Consider the following 26,444-nt stretch of genomic DNA (forward strand, 5'->3'; position numbering starts at 1 on the left):
GTTTTATTTTTTCCCTCTATGTGCTTTTATTGTGTAAAGACCACCGGAAGCTCCGATTGTTACGTACGGCTGCTGTCTTTACGGATGTTGCGTCACCGCAGTTTTAAAGCAAGCCGAGCCGAGCCGAGCCGAGCCAGGCCACAAACCCAGAGCAGATGGACCGACTCTGAAATCCTGGACTAAGCGTGGCACCGGGACCCGGATCAAAGAACCGGACAGTACCGGGACAGCCCGGGGCGGAGCAGACTGAAGGCCGATTGTCGGAGTTTTAAAGGGGGCTGAAAGCGCCTCGGTACCCGGGTAGGTGCTGCTGTCCTCGGTTCGTTTTTCCGTCTCGGCCTCTCTGTTATTGTTCGGGTTAGCTGTTAGCTGTTAGTAGGTTCGGCAGGCCCGGGTTAAACTCTGGGCTTAAGCTGCTTCCTCCGGTTTGTTTTCATCAGGAGGGAGCGGCCCTCCTCCTCCTCTTCTTCACAGTTTGAGTTCTGCATCAGAGGCCCGATTAATCGATCCGAACCAAACCGAGTCTTTAATGTGCGCCGAGAGCGTGCGTGACGTGTCAACAGTAACAGGGTCTTATTTAAGTACCCGTGACATGCAGTACTGTGAGTACAGGCCACAGCACCGAGTAGCAGTACCCCTCAGGGCTTTCATCAGTGACTGAGATCACTTCAATACAGGGAAATTAAAAAAATGCACATAAAGTAATAAACGACGGATAAGAACAACCAACACATCTAATAGAAGAACAAAGTAATGTGCGTGAGTGTAAGACAGACTGAGCAGCTGATCGCCTACATGTAAAAATGAACCTGACTGCTGGCTGACAAACATGATTCCTACAGCTTCACCTCCTCAGCTCTGCTCTCCTTTCACTCTTCACGTGCTCCGTTTAGTCTCCACACTCTGTTTAGTCCCACGCTGCTCCGCACAGCCAGCAACCCACACAGTGGGCCACGCGTTCGGTCACTCCTCGCTTTGACCCGCTCTGCTCCGGCCCAGAATCACATCTGTTTTCAATTCAGTTTAAATCACAACAGTTTGTGTCGAGGTGCTTTACACACTAAGGAAAAGCCCTGCATTAATACAAAGAAAGGGGCGGGGCATGGTGAAGAGAGCCAGTCAGTAATAATAACTAATGATTTAAAGCATCTTTGATCTAACTAAAGTCCCCTGTACAGGTGCGTCCCCAAGGGGGGCACTGGCCACCCCCCAAGATTGAACAGTGTTACAGGATATTTAAAGGGTTGATCTGCCTGGTGGTTCTAGTGTTCAGTGGCATGTCTAGAAAATTTTTGTTGGGGGGGGCCAGGTAGGGGCACAGATTTGGAGAAGGGTGGCAGATGTAATTGGCAGATAATGTTAAAAAAAATTCTACCAACCGTTAACCATAATTCAATAACCCTATAAACCTAATAACCGAATGCACTTTTAACTCTTATTAGAATGAGATTTTAACCACTACGGTGCAAAGTTTTTAGATACTGCGCTGATAATGTACAAGAGATACAATCAGTGCTTTGTCAGTGTTTATTCAGCATTCAAGGACAGCAATATTTGCATAGTATTTTTACTGACATATAGTGCACATATGTTTTGGGCAAAAACATTTTTGAATATTAAAATACGAACATTTTTAACATACAGTTGGCAAATTAGCCAATGCAAAACTTTACCTGCCTATTAAAAAAAGAAGATAATCTTCTTACAAACTGGTGTTTGATTTTGAAACAGGAAAAAGTGGGGAAACAACTGAAAAGACTAACATTTGAATGAAACCTGAAAGCAAGTAAATACTTTCTATGCTGCCTTATGATAAACTTTGGTAATACTGATGTATAAAGAACAACACTGGCTGATGATGAAATACAGTCAGCTGGCATGGTGACACTGCCAGTTAGGGCTGCCACAAACGATTATTTTGATAGTCGACTAGTCACCGATTATTTTTGCGATTAGTCGACTAATCAGATCATGCATCCATTGGACGTAAAACGTACAGCTTATCGCACCAGCATGCATCTGCTCTTATATAACTATCATTAGCTTACAGCTTTAAGTGTTTAGGGTATGTGCTAACTAAAAATAAAGACAAGATGATAGTTTATTAAATTTAATGAGATTTGCAGATTGTTTCGGTGAAGTTTAATAAACTCTTTGCTATCTAAAATATAACGGGACACCGGAGTATATTCTCGAACATCTCACACTTCTGATAATCAGTTGTCTGCTTGACGTTTATTTAGCCGTGTATAAACTATAACTTTAATCTCAGCCAAACCGATTTACTCAGGAACAAATAAAATACTAAAAAAAAGGCCAAACAATAACATTTTTACGTTATCTAAGTGACTTATATATGTTTAACCTGAGTAGCGAAAGACGGCGGTGGGTTTGAAAACGATTTGCAGGGAGTCCGGTGCTCTCACGGGCTCTAGTGAGCCTTGACCCCGGGTAGCTATCGAGCTAGTGGGTAACAGACGTCTCCGAAAACGTCGGAGCGCTTTTGAAAATATGCGGTGTCTTGATAAACTGAGCAGATATTTGAGGTTTACACAGCTACATTCTCGCCTGAAAATATGTTAAACGTTTATTTTGTGACCCAGAAAAAAATAATAAGAGTAATATTAAAACTAACTAGCTGCCGCCATTGTTGAAAACTGAGCAGGGCCGCGCTATGAATTCTGGGACACTGCTTCTTCTTCTTCTTCTGAGTTTAACGGCAGCTGGCATCCTTGTACATGCAGTGCTGCCATCTTCTGTTTCAGTCCGTCATTACACTCTTAAATCCTACTACTTATTCCTGCGTCTTTTGTGATCTTACAAAGCTTCAAACGACGCGTCGACTATTAAATCAGCCGTCGACGATTTTGATAGTCGACGTAATCGTGACTAGTCGACTAATCGTGGCAGCCTTACTGCCAGTATTAACCTGCAGGGCTGGACTGGGACAAAAAAATTGGGCATTTTGACCAGAGACCGGCCCACCAGGTATTAAAGCCATAAAGCCTTTGAATGAAAACGAACGCTGTTGTGACAGTGATGTACACCGTCTTGTTGGTATATGTATGATTTCTATCAATTTTACATCAGATAAAAACTTTATTCGCAAGATTCAGATAATTATTTAATAACAGCTAGACATTTTAAATGAGAATAAGAAAGAAAAGTATTTCTTTGTGCCCCCCTTTCCCTGTTAATGCCCTACCTGGCCCCCTGGCATAACTTTGCTAGACCCGCCCCTGCACAGTTACCAGCTGTCAGCTACTTAGAAAAGGATCCTGGTGTTATTTGTCTCTCAGAAACAGTTCATAACTTCCCTTCAACTCATTCATGTCACCTAAAAGGTAAACCTGTTTCTCCATCACCTGTTCAGCTCTGATGATTCAGTAAGGACATCTCCTGGTTTCATCTGCATGTTTCCCTCTCACCACATATCCAAACCGACATCATGACCAGCAGCTTTACAGCTGTGGCTCCAGCAAACATCAGCTGATACTAGAAATTAATATTAAATAAATTCTAACAACAGCTGATCAAGCTTAAACGTGCTGCTGTTGTTTAGCGTGACATCCGGTGGTTTCCTCTTTCTGGCGCAAAGTGGGCGATAAATAAACAAGAGAGAAAAGCTGATCAGCTGATCATTGATCAGTTTCATGATTGAAGTAGGAACAGGAGAGGGAGGGGGGAGAGAATGAGAGGAGAAGAGGCAGCTGTGCAGCAAAGACAGAATAACTCCAGCTTTGTGTCTTTTTTTTCATTATAGTTAAAGTCCGGGACAAACTGCGTCTCTTCTCACCTCAATACGAAACGCGTAATATTTTCTCTGAATGCGGGACGATTCCGTTTTTTACGGGACGGTTGGCAACTCTAATAATTAACCTTATGAATAAAATAAAGTTCACTATCAGTAACATCACAGCACCCACCCAGCTGTATAGAAACTCCGTCATGCTAGCTAGTACGCAGTACAAGTTATTGTAACTGACTGTAAAAAGTCAGCACAACGAAAATAAACTCCACCTAAACTTGGTTTATATCTGACCCAGACAGACTGCAGGTCATAACTTCTTACCTGAAGTTCAGTTCACCTGACACTTGGACCAGCAGCCGCCTCGGGTCTCTGCTCCTCCTGCCTACCCTTCCCTCATCCACCTGCTGGCCTCTGTGTAAGCTCCGCCACAGCCACCACCAAACAACTGAGTTATTTTTACACATCGGCCAGCATCTGGCGCATCCACCACCTCTCATTGTTCATGCCGTTACAAAATAAATAAATAAAGAAGTCATCCGCCCACCGGGCAAATGCCCGGTATGCCCGATGGCCAGTCCAGCTATGTTAACCTGTTAATCTGTCACCGAAGAATTGTTTTCTGCGGTGCCGTCTTTCGTGCTTGGCTCTCCTACCTTTGCTAACATGATGCTCATAGTGCAGAAGCCGATGCTGCATTCACTTACGCTCGGATATCTGAGCTTCACTGTGAAAACATAATTGTACATTTGATATTTCATTGAATTTTATTGTTTTAGCTTCGGGGTGGCACCTGGGGTGGCCAGTCTGGTTGGGGGGGGTGGTCCCCTAGGCCACCCCGCTGGACACACCACTGCTAGTGTTGAAGAGTAACCACCTTCATGAAGAACTAATCAGCAACCAGTGTTCACTGGACACTCCCACTGTCAGACTCACCTGGAACTCAGTTTCTGGAATGTTTTCCACCTTTGGACCTCTGTGATGTCATAGAAATGGGTGCAAGCCCCGTCAGCCCAGGAGTAAGCTGTCTCGCAGGGGGCGGAGCTAAAACAGTTTGTTTCAGGTCAAGGTATTCGGTGTGCCAGGTATCCAGATGTTCAGAGTGTAGGCCTTTCAGACGTGTCTGAGCCTCTGATTGGTCGATGTGATGCTGTAAAGATGTCACACACACTGTATTTAAAAGATGGACATAGCTGCGGGTTTCTGAAGCCTGCACCACCTGTTTGCAACGGACTTGTCGCATGTTCCCTGTAAAACAGGAAGTATGACAAGCTGAAACTAGGAGGAGTCATGTGACCTCATCCTCGCTGATCTGTGTGTGTGTGTGTGTTGGGGGGGTAAACAGGTAGGGGGACCTTGAATCCTCTCAGGTGTGTCATGCGACTCGCGCTCTCTCTGTCTCTCTGTAGGACTCCTCTTCCAAAATGGCCGATGCCGAAGGGTCCCCGGCTCTGCGCTCGCTCCGCCTTTCCCACTCTGCACAACCCCCTCCCCCCACCTCATCCTCCTCTCCTACCACCTTCTCTTGCCCCTCCTCCCCCTCCAGCGCCTCCTCTTCCTCCTCCTCCTGCTCTGAGAGTTCCTCAGACTTCCTCACTCAGCATCACCATCATCATCACCGTCACGCTCGCCCTCAGCTGCAGCTGCCTCTGCCCACTCACGGGGATCAGGCCTCCTCTCCCAGCGCCAGCCCCCGCAGCTCCTCCCCTAGCGGGAGCATCGGCAGCACCTGCAGCCTCGGTAGCAGCAGCGCCAGCGAGGGCATCGGCAGCGGAGGCACGTCGAGCGGTGGCGGCGACCCGCGAGGACCAAGTCCTCCGCTGGACGTCATCTCAGAGGACGCCATGGAGATGGACCTAGGTGTCGAACAAGGTAACAAGGAGAGGAAATGGTTTTCCAATGAACTGTCCAAAATATTCACTGCTTAGGATGAATATGGAGTGAGGTGTGGGTGGGGCCACAGTATCGCCATCGCAGCAACTCGCTGTTCAGGGTTTTCAAAAGCTACACCTCTAGATCCTCCGCTAGGTTTGATCTTTATCGATTTCTCTGTTCTGCTGTTCCAGTCATCGACCCGGAGGTGGCGCTGAAGGCGTGCCAGGAAGTGCTCCTTAAAGTCAAGCTGCAGGATGATCAGCGGCAGCACCCGGCAGATGTGGCAGAGCGCGGCGCCGTGACCCAGCTCATCAGCCCAGACGCCGGCTCCATCAAAGAGGAAGATGAGGAAGACGCCGACACGCCATCCCAGCCTGACCCGCGTCCTTCGGCTCGGCCAGAATCTTTCTCGCCGCCGTCGTCATCAAAGCAGTCATGGCTGCTGCGCCTATTCGAGTCCAAGCTGTTTGACGTCTCCATGGCGATCTCCTACCTGTACAAGTCAAAGGAGCCGGGTGTGCAGGCGTACATCGGGAACCGCCTCTTCAGCTTTCCGGACAGCGAGGTCGATTTCTACCTGCCGCAGCTGCTCAACATGTACGTGCACATGGACACTGAGGTGGGCGACGCCATCCGACCGTACCTGGTGAGTCCTCACACACCTGCTGAGTCCCTAAGTTTAAGCTAGCTCAGCTAACGTTAGCTAGAGAACAAACGCCTTCTCACGCAGGTGTTTGTGTCCGTCAGATCCACCGCTGCAGCGCCAGCATCACCTTCTCGCTGCTCTCTGCCTGGCTGCTCGGTGCCTACTCCTCCGACATGCATATCTCCACCCAGCGCCACTCCAGAGGAACCAAACTCCGGAAGCTCATCTTGTCCGACGAGCTCAACCCTGCCCCATCTGACAGCCCCGCATCCTCGCCGTCTCACCGCCGCCATCGCCATCACAGACACGATGGCAGCAAAGCTGAGGCCTCTTCCATGTTTGGCCCTGGACAGGGACAAGCTGAGGTGTTTGTTTCCCCCTCCAGGAGGACCCACCAGAGATCCAAGTCGGACGCCACCATGGCGAGCAATGGACCCGGTGCTGGTCTCCGACGGACTGGCAGTAACCCAAAAGTGGAGGCGGTCCATGAAGAGGTGAGCCAGAGATTCTCTTAGGTGGTGCCGTTCCTCTAGAGCAGGGGTGGGCAGCTCCAGGCCTCCAGGGGCCGGTGTCCTGCAGGTTTTAGATCGCACCCTGGGTCAGCACACCTGAATCACATGATTAGTTCATTACCAGACCTCTGGAGAACTTCATGTTGAGGAGGTCATTTAGCCATTTGAATCAGCTGTGTTGGATCAAGGACACATCTAAAATCTGCAGGACACCGGCCCTCGAGGCCTGGAGTTGGACACCCCTGCTCTAGAGTCAAAGGTTACCGACCCCAGTACTACTACAATCACACAACACGTAAGCCATGTGATCTGCTGCTGACGTGGCTTCATAGATAATTGGCAAACCTTCTGGAGGAAACCTGGTCTTGTTAGGAGAGACGGCATCCATCCCACTTTGGATGGAGCAGCTCTCATTTCTAGAAATATGGACCAATTTATTAAACCCCCCAAAATATGACTATCCAGAGTTGGGACCAGGAAGCAGAGTTGCAGTCTTACACGCCTCTCTGCAGCTTCTCTCCTCCTGCTACCCCCCCAAAAACCCATCTCCATTGAGACTGTGTCAGCTCCCAAACAGACAAAAAACAAACCAAAAACCAGCAACAAACCCCCAAAACAATTTAAACACAAAGAAATCCTTTCATATCAAACATCCTTGAAAGAGTAGTTGTCAAACAGCTAACAGATCATCTGCAGAGGAATGGCTTATTTGAAGAGTTTCAGTCAGGTTTCAGAGCTCATCACAGCACAGAAACAGCTTTAGTGAAGGTTACAAATGATCTTCTTATGGCCTCTGACAGTGGACTCATCTCTGTGCTTGTCCTGCTAGACCTCAGTGCAGCGTTCGATACTGTCGACCATAATATCCTATTAGAGCGATTAGAACATGCTGTAGGTATTACAGGTACTGCACTGCAGTGGTTTGTATCATATCTATCTAATAGACTCCAATTTGTGCATGTAAATGGAGAGTCCTCTTCACAGGCCCCTCTTCTGTGGAACCAGCTTCCAGTTTGGATTCAGGAGACAGACACTATCTCTACTTTCAAGATTAGGCTTCAAACTTTCCTTTTTGCTAAAGCATATAGTTAGGGCTGGACCAGGTGACCCTGAATCCTCCCTTAGTTATGCTGAAATAGGTGTAGGCTGCCGGGGATTCCCATGATGCACTGGGGGTTTCTTCTTCACTCACTATGGCTGTATCCCAATTCAGGGTCTGCAGCCTTAACGGTCCACAAGGGCCGCGTACTCAAAGACCGCTAAGGCTGGAAGTGTGAGGCTTGTGAAATGGGACGGTCTAGCCTCCGTCACGCTGCCCAGGTTGCCTAGCAACCATAACCATACTAACAGCTGGAAACGTTTCATACAGCTTTGTTTGACAGAAATGAAGGAGAACATATTTTGTTCATTTGTTTGTACATGAGCTTTGATTTGATAACTATCTGAGGCTGAGACCACAGGACTGTAAAACATGATAGTTGGACTTCATTTCTGTACTGAACAGTCATTTTAAGATTAGTTAGTAAATAATAATTAGCTAATGTTGTTCATGAGACTAAAGTCATCTCACTGTGGTAATGTAAATATAATATGGCCAATATTATAGTTATTATTTCAATCATTATTAGTTATTACAGCAGTGAATGAACTCTGTTTCAAATACTGAGCTTCAGTAAAGATTCAGGCTGCATTTATTTATATTTCCTGTCACCTTAAATCTTCACTCAAAGACAGGTTCCTTTGACACTGTATATTTAACTGTATTATATATAAGAGACAAATATTGTTCTTTTAAAATGTTGGCATTACTAAATTTCTCTCAGTGCTGACTTTAAATATCCATGAAATCATCACATTCTCTGTAAGATTGAACGACGTATATTTTAAAGTAAAGGCTTTAAAACCAAGTTAGTACAAACATCACTAATGTCACATAACTTTGCCGACATGTGGCCAACAGTCATGTTTTAATGTTCTTCATTATTAAACATTTGCACATAAATAAGTGACATCATATTCAGTACTTACTTTTCACAGTTTGCTCTTCGGCCGCTCCGCTTCTGCCGTCTGCGGCAAAATTATCCACACCGACTGCCGCGCTATGAATTGTGGGATATGTTGGGCCACGAAGTCTACACCGCCACATCCTTAAAATTCAGGGAAATGAAGGACGCATTTGAGGGCCGCATTTCGAGCAGCCTTTGAATTGGGACAGCCTTTGGCGCGTCACTGTGACGTAATCGGCCTTAAAATGCAGCCTTTGAGGCTGCAGACCCTGAATTGGGATACAGCCTATGTGTTAATAGACTTCTCTGCATTTAATCTCTGGCTCTCTTCCACAGCAAGTCTTTGTCCTGTCTTCCTTCTCTCATGGCAGATGGCCCCGCCCCTCCCTGAGCCTGGTTCTGTCGGAGGTTTCTTCCTGTTAAAAGGGAGTTTTTCCTTCCCACTGTCGCCAAACTGTTTTTCTGTATTAATCCTGTATAATTCTCTGACTTAAACTGAATCAGCGTCACATTTGAACCAATCAGAGTGAAGGTGTTGACGTGTTCCTGAACACAGAAGCTTACATAAAGGTGAAATGAAAACCTTTGTGTACAGTCAGGGGAATAAATGCGGTGAATCACAGCGAGAGTCGTCAGGTGCAGCTTTACACACAAAAAACATTTACTCTGATTTAATATCAGAGGCACCTCTGAGGCTTCTGATTGGTTTCCTTTGGTGTCTGTTTGAACAGCTGACTCACCTGGTCATGCAGCTCCTCCTCTGTGGAGGCCCTCCCCTCACAGATTTGACCCGTGTTCACGTTTTCGGTGTCGATGGGAGCGAGCAGACTGCCGTGAAGCTGGTGACGAGGCGGACGTGTACATTAGAGTTGCGATGATTCATCAGTCCTTTGCTTCAACGCTTCGTTCAGTGCAAGGCTTTGTAGCCTGCCAGTCACCATGGAAATGTTTCACCCACGTTTGCGACTGAAAACATATCTGCAATAGAAATGCATTTAGTAGCAGCGTATGAGCGCAGAGTGGCCACGTTAAGCCCCAAACAGCCTCCGCAGTGATGACGACAGCGACCCAAACTCACGCAGTGAAAGTACACGTTTATGCCTCAGTTTATGGGATTTTATAGTTTTGCATTTAAGAAAATGTTTAGTGGTTTTTACAGATGTTGTTTGCAGGTAAACTTTAAAACATTGGTTTGCATTTTAGAGAGAATATTGATTATTGCTCATTAATGATTAATGAATGGGATAATCGATCGATGCCTAAAATAACTGATAGCTGCAGCACTTCATCGCTCTGATTCAAGCTGTAGTGAGAAAGTCTCAGCCTTCATCTACAGATCAGAGTTCCCAGCTGATCCTTTGTGAGTGATGTCACCTGTACGTTTCAGTCTGGGGGGTTGACCCCTTTCACTGAGAGAGGAAGAGCAGCAGAGCTCTTCATCAGTCTGATGGAAACTCCAGAAAAACGAGCAGAAACTCAAAGTGAGGCGGAGAAACCTGACTCCTCCTCACGGGTGCAGAGGAGGAGGAGTGTCTGTTTACAGTCAGAGAGAAAACGAGCACCAGCTCCTTTTAAATATTCATCATTTAATGCAGCATCATCACACTTAAACTGTGACACCACTCTGTCAGCACGCCTCGCTCAGACGCTGAACTCGGTGCTGCATGCACACGTCTGTATCTCTGCCATTCAAACACACTTTGGATACTGAACTTCAGCCTTTTCTAAGGAAGCAATTTGTGTTCAGTGTTTTCATAAAAGCCTTGTTTTTATGGCTTCACTGCTACACGGGAGAAAACACGAGGTTTGAAACCTTTTGTCCTCCGCTGTGAAAAATGGCTGAAAATAAAATCACTTTATTAGCTGCTAATTTCATAGTCTTCACTCATTTCTTCACCTTTTCCCAACTCCCCGTCCCTCGGTGCACCTGGGAGGTACCACTACACTCGCCATCTCCCAACGCCTACCCCCCTTCCTCCTTTCACATAATGGTATGGTCCCAGTCTGTCTTTGCGTGTGATTGGTCTGTCCCCTGCCTGCGTGGTTCTCAGCAGGGCTGAAGATTCAACTCCCACACCGATGTGTCGTCAGTAAGTGACCTATGAAACTGCGTGGAGGGGCTGGTATCATCGGGGGCGTCGACGTTTGAACGTGTTTAAAATCAAGCTCAACTTGAATGAGTACACGCTTCTCTCTGTGACAGTTTGATGGCACTTTGCCTTCTCTGACCTTTGACATCCTGGTTTTAACGGTCTCACTCCTCACTGACCTACAGTCAGCTGACCGTCGTTGTAACCCGACACATGGCGTTCGCTTTATTCTTCACACAGTAACCCTTTTCTGGCTCAGCGCCCACGTCAGCTGCACGCTTCTCTCTGCTCTCTGACATCACTGAAAAAGGGAAAACCTCATCAGTCCAATCATGTCCCTCCAGCCTCCCTGGCACCGCCCCTTCCCTGCAGCTGAGCCAGGGACCACACCTCCGTCACAATCATCATAAAGAGAAAACCACGAAATGATTTAAACGGCCCATTCGTGCTACCAATGAGTCCGTCACTCACATGGCTATGTGGGCGGAGCCTCAGGGAACGTGTGTGTGTGTGTGTGTGTGGTGGTTAGAAACGATGACTCTGTGGGTGTTTCGTGTGTCTGCAGCCCGAGCGTCTCCGTCCTCAGAGGGAGTTCATCAAGTCTCTACTGTGCATCGGGAAGCGTCTTGCCACGCTGCCCACCAAAGAGCAGAAGACCCAGCGTCTGATCTCCGAGCTGTCGCTGCTCAACCACAAGCTGCCGGCCCGAGTGTGGCTGCCCACCGCTGAGCACCAGCACCACGTCTGCAGGGTCCCCCACACGCAGGCTGTGGTCCTAAACTCCAAGGACAAGGTGACCTCCGGTGTACCCGCCACATGTGCCAGAGAACATCTGTCCAATGTCCTCTGACTGCTGCTCCTTCTCCTTTAGGCTCCATACATCATCTACGTGGAGGTGTTGGACTGCGCCAGCTTCGAGACGTCTGCCGTTCCCGTTCGCATCCCAGAGACGCGGATACGCTCGGCCCGCTCTGCAGAGAACCTGGACTGTAGCACCGCAGCTAATGGCAGCAGTGGTATGACATCGGAACACAGAACGGGAAGTTTCTCCACCGTCCCAAACTATGACAACGACGACGAGGCGTGGGCCACCGATGATATTGGGCAGCTGCAGGTGGAGGTATGTGAAAGCATCGCTGTACTGCCTGCAGTAAACCCTGTGTACTCTGTGTCCTCCCGAAGCACAGTAACAAGCATGTGTGTTGCAGATGGAGGCTCAGACCAGCAGCAGCGACAACATCAGTCAGTTTTCAGTCGACAGCATCACGAGTCTGGAGAGCAAAGAGCCGGTGTTCATCGCCGCCGGAGACATCAGGTAAATACCGGGTCGCCCTCCACAGGTGGCGGTTAGAAGCAGAAATGTGGACGCACCAGTGCTGTTTCAAGGCAGTTCAAATGAAATATTACACCGTGTTACCCACGGTAAGCTAGGTGTAACACAAGCTAGTGTTGGTTCTGCCCAGCACGACGCCAACGTGCATGTCGGCACTTCATGGGTCACCCTTCATGTTTACAATTTAGCGTTTCCAGGTTGTTGGCGGCCGTGGTCTCACTGTTGTTGATGCCGGCTCACTTGCAGCTTTATGCTCTCAGCTCCTCCCCCCTCTAGGCCTTGGCATGCTTCTCAAACAGGAAGGTGATGATGATCTCCAGCTGCGTTGGCCAGCCTCCCCCGCTGAACCCAGTGCACCACCCCTCCCTAGAAGCTGAGCCACAGACCACACCCCTCCACACACAATTATGTGTTTGTAGTTTCAGTAAATTAAAGCTATAAAGGAGCTCCACAGGAATATTGAGCTGCATTCCAAAAGAACTACCAGCAACAAAATGTGATCTGAAGTTGTCTTTAAAGTAAATTAAAACAATAAAGGGCCAAAAATGAAACCTTGAGAAACCCCGCCAGTGTTCTGATCTGGAGGAGACTGTTCTCCTCGCTGCTTACATAGACTGGACCTTTTTGTTAGTTATTAGTTTCCCCATAGAAGCTTTATTTGTAGTTGCCATATTGATAGGACACCAGCATCACCTGGTGTGCAGATGTGATTATGATGAGTTGTTGTCACTGTCCGGGAGTGTAGATCTCTGAAGAGCAGCACGTTCATGATCATCTGTCGCAAGGAACTATTCTTTCTGAGGATGAAATGGCCTCAGCAGTCCTGTGAAGCTTCGATCTTCAGCCATGCGTTCTGCCGTGACGCTCCGACCTGGTGTTTGTTTTTCAGACGGCGTCTGTCGGAGAACCTTGCTCACACTCCCACCGCATTCAGGAGGGACCCTGAGGACCCGTCGGCCGTCGCCCTCAAAGAGCCCTGGGAGGAGAAAGTTAGGTGGGTTTGTGAAGCCGAGCAGGTGAACACACAACACAACGTCTTCCTCGCGCTAACGCTGTTTGTGTTCAGGCGGATCCGAGAGGCGTCTCCGTACGGCCACCTGCACAACTGGAGGCTGCTGTCGGTCATCGTGAAGTGTGGGGACGACCTGAGACAGGAGCTGCTGGCCTATCAGGTCCTCAGACAGCTGCAGGTACAGACGCAGTACAGACACATGCACAGAACAGTACAGCTGTAGATACAGATGCAGTTTCCCGCGTGGTTAAACTGCTTCCATGTTGAAACCAAGTCTGCTTCCTTGGTCAGTCCATCTGGCAGCAGGAGCGCGTTCCTCTGTGGATCAAACCCTACAAGATCCTCGTCATGTCTTCAGACAGCGGAATGATCGAGCCCGTCCTCAACGCAGTCTCCCTGCACCAGGTACGCAATGGATTCTGGGATAGTTAGTTTTCTTTGTCTGTGAGACTGAAACGCAGTTTTCGTGTGTGTGTGTCCTCCAGGTGAGGAAGCAGAGTCAGCTGTCGCTGCTTGACTACTTCCTGCAGGAACACGGCAGCTTCACCACCGAGGCCTTCCTCACCGCTCAGAGGAACTTCGTGCAGAGCTGCGCCGGCTACAGCCTCATCTGCTACCTGCTGCAGGTCAAAGACAGGTGAGAAATTCATAAAAGTTAAACAGTGAGTGTTATCCCAGCTGCTGAGGTTAAGACTGCTGCCGCGAGTGAGGACGGGTCTGTAGATTCGTCGGAGTTTACGTCAGTTATTACTAGCAACCTCAGCACATGCACTGAGAATATTGCCCCATTAAATTCTGCAAAAAAGTGTGACAGTCAGCGACAGTGCACTACCAGATGAGCTGAAAGAGCTCCACGCTTGCTTTAACACCCTTAACACCAACCAACATGGAGCGATTCTTCCACCTATACATCCACCTATACATCCATCTACAGTGGCTTGCAAAAGTATTCGGCCCCCTTGAACTTTTCCACATTTTGTCACATTACAGCCACAAACACGAATCAATGTTATTGGAATTCCAGGTGAAAGACAAATACAAAGTGGTGTACACGTGAGAAGTGGAACGAAAATCATACATGATTCCAAACATTTTTTACAAATAAATAACTGCAAAGTGGGGTGTGCGTAATTATTCAGCCCCCTGAGTGAATATTTGGTAGAACCACCTTTTGCTGCAATTACAGCTGCCAGTCTTTTAGGGTATGTCTCTACCAGCTTTGCACATCTACAGACTGAAATCCTTGCCCATTCTTCTTTGCAAAACAGCTCCAGCTCAGTCAGATTAGACCAGGGGTCGGCAACCTGCGGCTCCGCCTGGTTTGGGCAAATAAATTAGAAGTATTTAGCTGAAGTGTATTTTATTTATGTTAGTTCTTTTTAACTCGTAGTTCTAAATTGGAAGATTATTGTGATATTGAAATATAAAAATAAAATTATATTCTATTATTTTTTTCATTGCTCAAAATAAGAGTCACACTCGCGGAAGCCGGTATACCCGCCGAAACGCCGTGCATTTATCGAGACTTTCAACCCCAGGTAGGCCAATTATGGATCTTCGGATCCACATTATGTCAGCAGCTGTTCTCCACCGTGAACTATGTTAAAAACAAACACCGCTCACGCCTCACAGATGACAGCTTACAGTCCTGCGTAAACTGACTTCGTATAGCCCCGATTTGCGGACTCTGTGCGCAGAGGTTCAGGACCAGAAGTCCCATTGTAAACAAATCACGGCAGACCCGACGATGTTTCCATGAGCATGCTTTTGAGCATCTCTTTATTGACCACTTTTCACACACGGTTGCTGTACGCATACAGCCGGCTGTAGCTTTTCAGCTCACAGCCGGACATGCACCACCAACAACACAACAGCACAGATGGCGCAGACGTAAAGGCAGCGAGGCGTGATTGCGGGTGTTGCTCAGGTGCGTCCGCCTCCCCTGCAGCGGCGCTGCAAACCACGCCCCGCCGCACGCATTAACCAGGTAAAATACATATTTAGGCAGAATTTTGCAAATATCTATTTTTCATTTTTCAGCAGCATAGAGCTTTTTTCCAATTATTTTTTTTAAGAGTCAGGTCAAGGCTCCAACAGCCCAAAGGCGATATAAGGGTGGCGGCTAAGAACAGTTTTTGTTTGCTACATGGATCATTTTAGTTCAGGTTGGTGTCTTTGCTTTTGTTATATTTCTTTAAGAGTTCAAAATGTGTTGATTACATAAATATAATTTAATTTTCTCTGTAGCACTTCATGGATTTCATAAGCAGCACACCTTAGTTGTTCACACAAAGCATAAAGATAAAAAACAATATATACAGTGTTATCTTCATTTTAGATGTCAAAAAGTATTTGCGGCTCCCAGTGTTTTCTTTTGCGTGGTAACCGGGTCCAAATGGCTCTTTGGGTGTAAAAGGTTGCAGACCCCTGGACTAGATGGACAGCGTTTGTGAACAGCAGTTTTCAGATCTTGCCACAGATTCTCGATTGGATTTAGATCTGGACTTTGACTGGGCCATTCTAACACATGGATATGTTTTGTTTTCAACCATTCCATTGTTGCCCTGGCTTTATGTTTAGGGTCGTTGTCCTGCTGGAAGGTGAACCTCCGCCCCAGTCTCAAGTCTTTTGCAGACTCCAAGAGGTTTTCTTCCAAGATTGCCCTGTATTTGGCTCCATCCATCTTCCCATCAACTCTGACCAGCTTCCCTGTCCCTGCTGAAGAGAAGCACCCCCAGAGCATGATGCTGCCACCACCATATTTGACAGTGGGGATGGTGTGTTCAGAGTGATGTGCAGTGTTAGTTTTCCGCCACACATAGCGTTTTGCATTTTGGTCTCATCTGACCAGAGCACCTTCTTCCACATGTTTGCTGTGCCCCCACATGGCTTGTGGCAAACTGCAAACAGGACTTCTTATGGTTTTCTGTTAACAATGGCTTTCTTCTTGCCACTCTTCCATAAAGGCCAACTTTGTGCAGTGCACGACTAATAGTTGTCCTATGGACAGATTCCCCCACCTGAGCTGTAGATCTCTGCAGCTCGTCCAGAGTCACCATGGGCCTCTTGGCTGCATTTCTGATCAGCGCTCTCCTTGTTCGGCCTGTGAGTTTAGGTGGACGGCCTTGTCTTGGTAGGTTTACAGTTGTGCCATACTCCTTCCATTTCTGAATGATGGCTTGAACAGTGCTCCGTGGGATGTTCAAGGCTTGGGAAATCTTTTTGTAGCCTAAGCCTGCTTTAAATAACTCAATAACTTTATCCCTGACCTGTCTGGTGTGTTCTTTGGACTTCATGCTGTTGTTGCTCCCAATATTCTCTTAGACAACCTCTGAGGCCGTCACAGAGCAGCTGTATTTGTACTGACATTAGATTACACACAGGTGCACTCTGTTTAGTCATTAGCACTCATCAGGCAATGTCTATGGGCAACTGACTGCACTCAGACCAAAGGGGGCTGAATAATTATGCACACCCCACTTTGCAGTTATTTATTTGTAAAAAATGTTTGGAATCATGTATGATTTTCGTTCCACTTCTCACGTGTACACCACTTTGTATTGGTCTTTCACCTGGAATTCCAATAAAACTGATTCATGTTTGTGGCTGTAATGTGACAAAATGTGGAAAAGTTCAAGGGGGCCGAATACTTTTGCAAGCCACTGTATACAGCTATACATCCATCTATACAGCTATACATCCAACTATACAGCTTTACATCCATCTATACAGCTATACATCCACCTATACATCCAGCTATACAGCTTTACATCCATCTATACATCCATCTATACAGCTTTACATCCATCTATACAGCTTTACATCCACCTATACATCCAGCTATACAGCTTTACATCCACCTATACAGCTATACATCCATCTATACATCCATCTATACAGCTATACATCCACCTATACATCCATCTATACAGCTATACATCCAGCTATACAGCTTTACATCCATCTATACATCCATCTATACAGCTTTACATCCATCTATACAGCTTTACATCCACCTATACATCCATCTATACAGCTTTACATCCACCTATACATCCATCTATACAGCTTTACATCCACCTATACATCCAGCTATACAGCTTTACATCCACCTATACATCCAGCTATACAGCTTTACATCCACCTATACAGCTATACATCCATCTATACATCCATCTATACAGCTATACATCCACCTATACATCCAGCTATACAGCTTTACATCCACCTATACAGCTATACATCCATCTATACATCCATCTATACAGCTATACATCCACCTATACATCCATCTATACAGCTATACATCCAGCTATACAGCTTTACATCCATCTATACATCCATCTATACAGCTTTACATCCATCTATACAGCTTTACATCCACCTATACATCCATCTATACAGCTTTACATCCACCTATACATCCAGCTATACAGCTTTACATCCACCTATACATCCATCTATACAGCTTTACATCCATCTATACAGCTTTACATCCACCTATACATCCAGCTATACAGCTTTACATCCAGCTATACAGCTTTACATCCACCTATACAGCTATACATCCACCTATACATCCACCTATACATCCACCTATACAGCTATACATCCACCTATACATCCAGCTATACAGCTTTACATCCACCTATACATCCATCTATACAGCTATACATCCACCTATACATCCAGCTATACAGCTTTACATCCATCTATACATCCAGCTATACAGCTTTACATCCATCTATACAGCTTTACATCCACCTATACATCCAGCTATACAGCTTTACATCCACCTATACAGCTATACATCCATCTATACAGCTATACATCCACCTATACATCCATCTATACAGCTATACATCCACCTATACATCCAGCTATACAGCTTTACATCCATCTATACATCCAGCTATACAGCTTTACATCCATCTATACAGCTTTACATCCACCTATACATCCAGCTATACAGCTTTACATCCACCTATACAGCTATACATCCATCTATACATCCATCTATACAGCTTTAGATCCACCTATACATCCAGCTATACAGCTTTACATCCATCTATACATCCATCTATACAGCTTTACATCCATCTATACATCCATCTATACAGCTTTACATCCACCTATACATCCAGCTATACAGCTTTACATCCACCTATACAGCTATACATCCACCTATACATCCATCTATACAGCTATACATCCAGCTATACAGTTTTACATCCAGCTATACAGCCAGCTATACAGCCAGCTTTACATCCACCTATACAGCTATACATCCACCTATACATCCATCTATACAGCTATACATCCACCTATACATCCAGCTATACAGTTTTACATCCACCTATACATCCAGCTATACAGTTTTACATCCAGCTATACAGCCAGCTATACATCCAGCTATACAGCCAGCTATACAGCTATACATCCACCTATACATCCAGCTATACAGCTATACATCCACCTATACATCCATCTATACAGCTTTACATCCACCTATACATCCACCTATACAGCTTTACATCCACCTATACAGCTATACATCCACCTATACATCCACCTATACAGCTTTACATCCACCTATACATCCACCTATACAGCTTTACATCAACCTATACAGCTATACATCCACCTATACATCCACCTATACAGCTTTACATCCACCTATACATCCACCTATACAGCTTTACATCCGCCTATACATCCACCTATACAGCTTTACATCCGCCTATACATCCACCTATACAGCTTTACATCCGCCTATACATCCACCTATACAGCTATACATCCGCCTATACAGCTATACATCCATCTGTACAGCTTTACATCCATCTGTACAGCTATACATTTGCCTATACATCCATCTATACATCCATCTTTACAGCTATACATCCACCTATGCATGCATCACGTCACATGTCATGTGTTGCCGGTCGTGCACCTCTTGATGATGGTGGAGAACATCCTGACAACTCCATCATGTGTTATGGGAACTGCAACACCCAGGGCAGGACAGCAGGCTCTACAGCGTGTCATTACAGAGTCACGGTCCACGTGTGTGATTGCTTTCCCATCACCGGAGGGGATGCCTTATAACAACGGAGTCCTAAAGAGGGCAGCCCCACCCCCCCACAGCACACACTACAGCCACCTGTACATCCACGTTGACATCCTGCAGACTCTACTTTCTGACCACTCACAAAAATGTGACTTTAGTTATATATTTCATTTTCATTTGTGTAGAGAAGGTAAGAATTTCCTTGCTCAGCTCTGCAGCATGTATGAATTCTTGATGATGGCTGCACTGTCGGTGCGAGTCCTTCCATAACACCTGCTCTGATCCCCGCAGGCACAACGGGAACATCCTGCTGGACTCCGAGGGCCACATCATCCACATCGACTTTGGCTTCATTCTCTCCAGCTCTCCTCGCAACCTCGGCTTCGAGACATCCGCCTTCAAGCTGACCTCGGAGTTCGTGGACGTGAGTAAAAACAGCCTGAGGATGTGTTGGAAGGAAATGATCCTGGGCGGAGGTTGATCACAGATCCAGGCTCAGGTGCAGTCTCCTGATATTTACCCGTCACTGTGCAGAGACCAGCGTGCAGACGGAGGGCTGCCCTGCGTGTCTGGACGGGATTTTTAGCCATTCAAAGTAGGGCTGCCACGATTAGTCGACTAGTCACAATTACGTCGACTATTAAAATCGTCGACGACTAATTTAATAGTCGACACGTCGTTTGAAGGTTTGTAAGATCCCAAAGACGCAGGAATAAGTAGTAGGATTTAAGAGTGTAATAACGGACTGAAACAGAAGATGGCAGCACTGCATGTACAAGGATGCCAGCTGCCGTTAAACCCAGAAGAAGAAGAAGCTGTGTCCCAGAATTCATCGCGCGGCCCTGCTCAGTTTTCAACAATGGCGGCTGCTAGTTAGTTTTAATATTACTCTTATTATTCTTTCTTGGTCACAAAATAAACGTTTAACATATTTTCAGGCGAGAATGTAGCTGTGTAAACCTCAAATATCTGCTCAGTTTATCAAGACACCACATATTTTCAAAAGCGCTCCGACGTTTTCGGAGACGTCTGTTACCCACCAGCTCGATAGCTAGCCGGGGGCAAGGCTAACTAGAGCCGGTGAGAACACCGGACTCCCGGCAAATCGTTTTCAAACCCACCGCCGTCTTTCACTACTCAGGTTAAACATGATATATAAGTCACTTAGATAACTTAAAATGTTATTGTTTGGCTTTTTTTTAGTATTTTATTTGTTCCTGAGTAAATCGGTTTGGCTGAGATTAAAGTTATAGTTTTTATACAGCCCAATAAACGTCAAGCAGACAGCTGATTATCAGAAGTGTGAGATGCTCGAGAATATACTCCGGTGTCCTGTTATATTTTAGATAGCAAGGAGCAGACGGCTGAGTTTATTAAACTCCACCGAAACAATCTGCAAATGTCATTAAAATTTAATAAACTATCATCTTGTCTTTATTTTTGGTTAACACATACCTTAAACACTTAAAGCTGTAAGCTAATGATAGTTATATAAGAGCAGACGCATGCTGGTGAAATAAGCTGCACGTTTTACGTCCAATGGATGCCTGATCTGATTAGTCGACTAATCGCAAAAATAATCGGTGACTAGTCAACTATCAAAATAATCGTTTGTGGCAGCCCTAATTCAAAGCCGACTCTCTGCTGACCTGTAGATGAATCCTTCATTTTGTTTTTGGAGCGTCAGAGTTGCTGAGGATCCTTTCTGGTGTCCGACAGCTGTCAGCACCAGGACCAGGAGATCCCACATGTCCGTTTCAGTTTAGCATTGAGCCCTCAGCACCGCCGGTCACAGCGGGCTTGGTCGTGGTTTCTCAGCCGGGTGCTGCAGAGGTTTAGTTTTGATTTGGATGAATGTCATGGCTCCTGATGACAGAAGCTTTTTTTTTGGGGGGGAGGAAAGCTTCCTGTGGAGTTTTACATGCGGCTGTCCTGATGCCCGGTGTTTGCTGTGTTTCAGGTGATGGGCGGGCTGAACGGAGATATGTTCAACTACTACAAGATGCTGATGCTCCAGGGTCTGATTGCAGCCAGGAAACACATGGAGAAGGTGCTGCAGATCGTGGAGATCATGCAGCAAGGTAACGCCAGTGTGCCTTTCTTACAGCTGAAAACGCCATAGTCGCGCGGTCTAACCCTAACCCAGTATTTACAGCTGTCAGTACGAGTCGCAGAACCTCATGTTTGAGTTTGTGCAAGACGCAGTGCGTCACATCGTAGCGCTGTCGGTGACCGGGTTGGAGGTCCAGAGTGCACGAATTGACCGGTGTGGGTTTAAGGATGTGTTTGCCAGTCAGCTGTTAACAAAGTTGTTGTGCGCTCTTATTTTAACCCCACAGGTTCCCACCTGCCGTGCTTCCACGGCTCGAGCACCATCCGCGGGCTGAAGGACCGTTTCCACATGTCTCTGACGGAGGAGCAGCTGCAGCTGCTGGTGGACCAGCTCGTGGACGGGTCCGTGCGCTCCATCACCACCAAACTCTACGACTCCTTCCAGTATGTCACCAACGGCATCATGTGACCCGTCTGGATTGAGCGACGGCGGTGGCGGGAGCCGGCAGACGTTTCGCTGCGCCACCGCCTGATTGGATTCAACGGAACTGCCTCGTCACCGTCATCGGGGTCGAAGGGGCTGCTGGAAGACTCGATAGAGACGGAAACCACTTCATCACATCGTTTATGGATTTACATCTGCAGCAAATCGAAGCGACAGGATGGCAGATTCGACTTACTGCTGCTTGTCACACGAAAACGAGTGAACTCGTCACTGCTGTCGACTTTATTAACCGGCCCATAATCACTACTAAACTGCCCAGCAGCAGAGCGTTTACAGACACAACCACCACTACTTCACCCATCCTTCAGCTAAAAACAGCTCAATGTTTCCGATTCCACGTCTGTTGACAGGAAAACGCCTAAGGCGTTTTTTTCTTTCCAGCAAACATCCTGTAATTACAGAAGCTCCTTTTCCAAAGATAAAAGTCTCGTAATCGTATGTCTGAGTTTCCAGAAGGCTCCCTCTTTTTCCTCCCAACTTGTCGTAGTTTAAATGGAGGGGAAATCCTCAGAAACTCAAGGGTGAGCCCAAGGACGCCTCTGACTGGGTCGGCACGAACCTTCTCTTGACGTTTAAATGAAATCCGAGTGGACGTGAACACCAGCAGAGATCGAAGGAGTTTGCTCTCCGAATCCGAATGGCTACAAGGAAAAAGCACAACGTAAACTCAGCATTCTCGGTACGCTCACAGAAAGGCTGACATATCCACGCTCCTTTACAGATTATCGTTTCATCTTCCAGCAGCATTCTTGTTTTCACCAGACATTTCTCACAGCTCATTGTCAGCCTTTTCCCGCCATTTTTAGCAACTGTAAGCGCGTAGAGGTTTGGGCAAACTCAAATTTTTTTGACCTGAATGTCCATTAGCCTGAGCCAGTGACCACTGCTGCTCATTTCCAGTTTTCTGTTTTATTTCATTGTATTTCCCTTTTTTCCTAAACTGTTATCTTTACCACTTTATCTCATTTTTCTTTCCCAAATATCTATTTAGCTGTTTGGTTTTTAACAGAGTCACTGTCATGCTAGCCATGCTAACGGAGAATTACTCACAGACTGTGGACGAGCAAAGTCCAGAATATTTATTAGAAATATGGCCATTACTATAATAAACTATATTATTATTTTTTAATTACTAGGGGAGATGTATTTTTAAGCTAATGTACCTGTACTAGCTAACTAAATTAATACCTAGCTAAGGCTAATCAAAGAAACAAATGAGTCCTGTCCTCATTTTCTAATAACATTACTCTTTCACTGCTGTAGTATACTTTGTAGTTTATGCTCTCTGACTAGCTAATAACCACTAAACTACTAGCAGCAGAGAGTATACGTTTATTATAAACTTTTTACATTGATTTTTTTCCTCATTGCAGTTTGTTAGCAATTAACCTGACAGTGTCTTGGCTAAAACCTTTGTCAAGTTACTTTTTTATTTATTCCTCTCTAAAATAAGTACGTTTTGTAACAAGATAACAAACTCGCTATTTTAGTTGCTGTCTCTCTATAAACCTACTTTCTTCTGATTGGCTGACTTGCAGTAGTCTGTAGAGGGGCAGCACCTTCTTATGAACTGTACTTTCCGTTTAAACGTTTGACCAGCTAACATCAGCACAAAAAACACAGTAAGTTGCCTTTGAGAGTTTTTATAAAATAGTTTTGTCTTGTTAGTGTAAGAAAATACTAAACCTTTATCAATGTGACGAGTGTCTGGTGAAAAAAATATTTACTTTCATTTTTTATTTTAATGTTTGTTACAACATCTTTTTAGGTCCGATTTCAATTTCTGAAGAAAAGTTATTGAAATTTTGTTGTTCGTGTGTTTCTGTCAACTCGGTGCACATGCTAGAAATTATACAGTGATAATCTAAGTGTACAGTAAGTGGCCATTCTGAGCCAAAAGGGTTCTTATCAGGAGAATTATGATACTTATTATTATCACTTTGGACTAAACGCGTTATTGTTATGTGAGTCTGTATTTACGTACTAAGAGCTCAGCAGTGTTCCTCTCTGATTGGCCCCAATATACATTCCTGTGGTTAATGCTGGCCAGTCAGAAGAGGCAGTTCTGTGCACACTGAGCATGGGTTCTGCGAGACTGACGATCAGTTTCCTGAACACGTGAATGTTTTTAGTGAAGTTTTTCTCACAGACGTGTTCTCGGTGTTGAGCGAAAGCTAGCAGTTTTAGCTTTAGTGCTGCTGCTGATGTCGGCTCTAAAGCTGGAACACTGGCTTTATTTCAGCGTCTTACACATAGAAATGGCTTCCTGTGTATTTATACAGTATACATCTCTACCTAACGTACTAAATGAGAACAATTAGGATAGCGTTTGCTAGCTAACAGTTGTCATTTCTGTAAATAGTAACTTTCCCCGCTGTTTAACAGCAGCAGCAGTTCACTGGAGGCTGGCTGCATTTTGAGCTGCAGTTCCAATTATGACTGAAATCAAACAAAGCATTTTTTACTGCTAGCTAAACGGTAAACTAATAAAACTTTACATTTGTAGAGATGAGCAGCTAATTGATTACATAGCTGGAGCTAATTTTAGTGAAAGAACGTGTTATACTGTCGCAGTTTCCTCCAAAATGATTAAAATGTAATTTTACTCTCAGACGCACTTGATTATTAGCTGTTAGCAAGACACAAGTTCTTTCAAATTTGATTCATTATTCCACACTAATAGTAATCAGCTAACATCAGGTTGAGGCTAAAATCTGGTCACCTGACACTCGGCCATTATTACAGTTTTATTTTCTGTTTTTTTTTTTTTTTTTTTTTTTTTATTCTCGTTTATTAATGAATGTTTAACTGTGAAAAGGGGAAAGCTGAGCCGGCGGACAGTGAACTGGGTCTTGCTGGAATAAAGCCAGTGTTTGTAGTAGTTTCCTGACCACTATAAAAGGACAAGCACAGTTCTGTTGTTGTCAACGCAGCGTCACGTTACCGTCTGCTAACTAGCCTGCTATTTTACGCGCAGCTGTGTCTAAAGTTTACCAGATTAGCAAACGCTCTTTGCATTCTTTGTCGTTCATTATTTGTGAATCTGTACACGAACTGAGTTTGTTTCCCGTGAGAAAAATCGATGCCTTGAGACGTACAGAAGGTACAAACTTATCAATGCAACAGGAGGGACTTTCGGACCTCAGAAGTGCTTTTTATATCCTCGGTTTGACGGCTCCAGGGACAAGTTTCAACACTCCAGTACTCCTCACTCATCTGCATTTATTTACAATTCAAGTCTCGTCTCGGGGTGGAAGCATTACAGAGCTCTTTTTTTTTTTTTTTTTTTTTTTTTTTTTTACAAATTTAAAGTAAAAAGTCATAGTTCTGTTTGAAAAGGTGGAGACGCCTGTTAAGTCGAGTCAAATGATGGCGTTAGAGTTGCAGTTTGGAGACTAGCGGGGAAAATGGTTTGTTGAAACTCGTCCCTGCCACTGAACATCCTCATTGCCTTTCTTTCATCAGCTCTGAACACAGTCAATGTGAAAAAGTGCATTTATGAAACGTTTCTGTCGTTTGTAAGGATTCTTTGTTGTTAATATTTTACTAAAACACTGACTCATACAGCAGCCATGTTAGTGTTTGGTTTTTTGAGGAATTTCTATGGGAAATGCTAACAACGCTAACGTCACGGTCAACGATACTTTTCACTGTGTGAAGAAAAATTATATGAAAACACTTTGAGTGATTTCTGAGGTAATTCACAAACAGCATCATCTCAGGAGACGGGAGGAAACTTCAGGGTGAGGAGGACGCGCCAGATCAACAATTCATTTACCTGAAATCATACCGCGGGGCTAAAGAAAGTCGGATTGTGTGGAAAAGGCACTTTTATATGAAGATTAGTGTAAATAAATGAGAGCAGTGGGGTCCATGAACCCACTGAATCATGAGGTTGACTTTGTGTGTACTCCTGGTGATTTGGCACTTAAACGTTATTGACCCTCTCCTGCAGCTGCTCCTCGCCTCCGACCACATTCAGAATGTAAGTCTGTGTCTCTGCAGCAACGAGCATTAATGTGTTGAACCATTAAGATCCAGCTGACGACTGGAGGTGTGTTCCTGTTTCTCATCATGTAGAGTCCATCTGTCACGTCCTGACTAACTGCATGGCAACTTATTCAATAAACCTGAAACCTGCTTCTGACCTGCAGCTGTGTGCTTTCTCAGTCTGTAAGATACTGGTTTTAAATCACTTTTCTAACTGGTGCATAATTAACTTTAAAGAAAGTCAAATCTGAAATTTGGCATCTCATATTTTATATTTACGAACATAAATATATGCGCTGGAGGGCCGGTATCCTGCAGGTTTTAGATGCGTCCTTGATCCAACACAGCTAATTTAAATGACCTCAACATGTCTGAGTTCTCCAGAGGCCTGGTAATGAACCAATCATGTGATTCAGGTGTGCTGACCCAGGGTGAGATCTAAACCCTGCAGGACACCGGCCCTCGAGGCCTGGAGTTGGACACCCCTGATCTGAAAGATTCTTCTCTTTAAAGCAAGAAAAAAAACAAAAATAAAGTCACAATTCAGATTTTTCTATGGTCACAGGCGTCCATAACAATGTTTGTCTGCATTCTGGTTTCTCTCC

General features: G+C 45.4%; 2 protein-coding genes across 7 annotated transcripts; both read left to right on the forward strand.

Annotated features, from left to right (window-relative positions):
* On the forward strand, nt 1-25,996 carry LOC100707403 (phosphatidylinositol 4-kinase beta). Its single transcript, XM_005461962.3, has 14 exons — nt 1-300; nt 5,158-5,620; nt 5,815-6,269; nt 6,371-6,763; nt 11,443-11,670; nt 11,749-11,997; nt 12,086-12,192; nt 13,100-13,204; nt 13,277-13,400; nt 13,514-13,627; nt 13,708-13,859; nt 19,584-19,716; nt 21,253-21,373; nt 21,632-25,996. Exons 2-14 carry the CDS (start codon nt 5,173-5,175, stop codon nt 21,811-21,813), a joined length of 2,811 nt encoding a protein of 936 aa, XP_005462019.1. The 5' UTR covers nt 1-300; nt 5,158-5,172; the 3' UTR covers nt 21,814-25,996.
* Nucleotides 16,837-19,577, forward strand: LOC112843438 (adhesive plaque matrix protein). Of its 6 annotated transcripts, none has more exons than XM_025902086.1 (4): nt 16,837-17,612; nt 17,749-18,032; nt 18,221-18,316; nt 18,349-19,577. In XM_025902086.1, exons 1-4 carry the CDS (start codon nt 16,844-16,846, stop codon nt 19,180-19,182), a joined length of 1,983 nt encoding a protein of 660 aa, XP_025757871.1. In that variant the 5' UTR covers nt 16,837-16,843; the 3' UTR covers nt 19,183-19,577. The 6 variants fall into 6 exon arrangements, with proteins under 6 accessions (XP_025757871.1, XP_025757872.1, XP_025757869.1 ...); XM_025902087.1 differs by having other exon boundaries at nt 16,837-17,424; nt 17,529-17,612; nt 17,993-18,840; nt 18,893-19,577; XM_025902084.1 differs by having other exon boundaries at nt 17,749-18,840; nt 18,893-19,577.
* Nucleotides 25,997-26,444: the final 448 nt, after the last annotated feature.

The sequence above is a fragment of the Oreochromis niloticus genome, linkage group LG22 (assembly GCF_001858045.2).
Source record: "Oreochromis niloticus isolate F11D_XX linkage group LG22, O_niloticus_UMD_NMBU, whole genome shotgun sequence".
NCBI lineage: Eukaryota > Metazoa > Chordata > Actinopteri > Cichliformes > Cichlidae > Oreochromis > Oreochromis niloticus.

What these genes read in the sequence shown, in the direction of transcription:
- LOC100707403 (XM_005461962.3), top strand. Translation starts at nt 5,173, where the DNA reads ATGGCCGATGCCGAAGGGTCCCCGGCTCTGCGCTCGCTCCGCCTTTCC. An exon ending in TCCTAAACTCCAAGGACAAG is followed by an intron (nt 11,671 to 11,748) that starts GTGACCTCCGGT and finishes CTTCTCCTTTAG; the next exon opens with GCTCCATACATCATCTACGT. An exon ending in ACGCAGTCTCCCTGCACCAG is followed by an intron (nt 13,628 to 13,707) that starts GTACGCAATGGA and finishes TGTGTCCTCCAG; the next exon opens with GTGAGGAAGCAGAGTCAGCT.
- LOC112843438 (XM_025902081.1), top strand. Translation starts at nt 16,844, where the DNA reads ATGTGGAAAAGTTCAAGGGGGCCGAATACTTTTGCAAGCCACTGTATA. An exon ending in ATCCATCTATACAGCTTTAC is followed by an intron (nt 18,317 to 18,348) that starts ATCCATCTATAC and finishes ATACAGCTTTAC; the next exon opens with ATCCACCTATACATCCAGCT.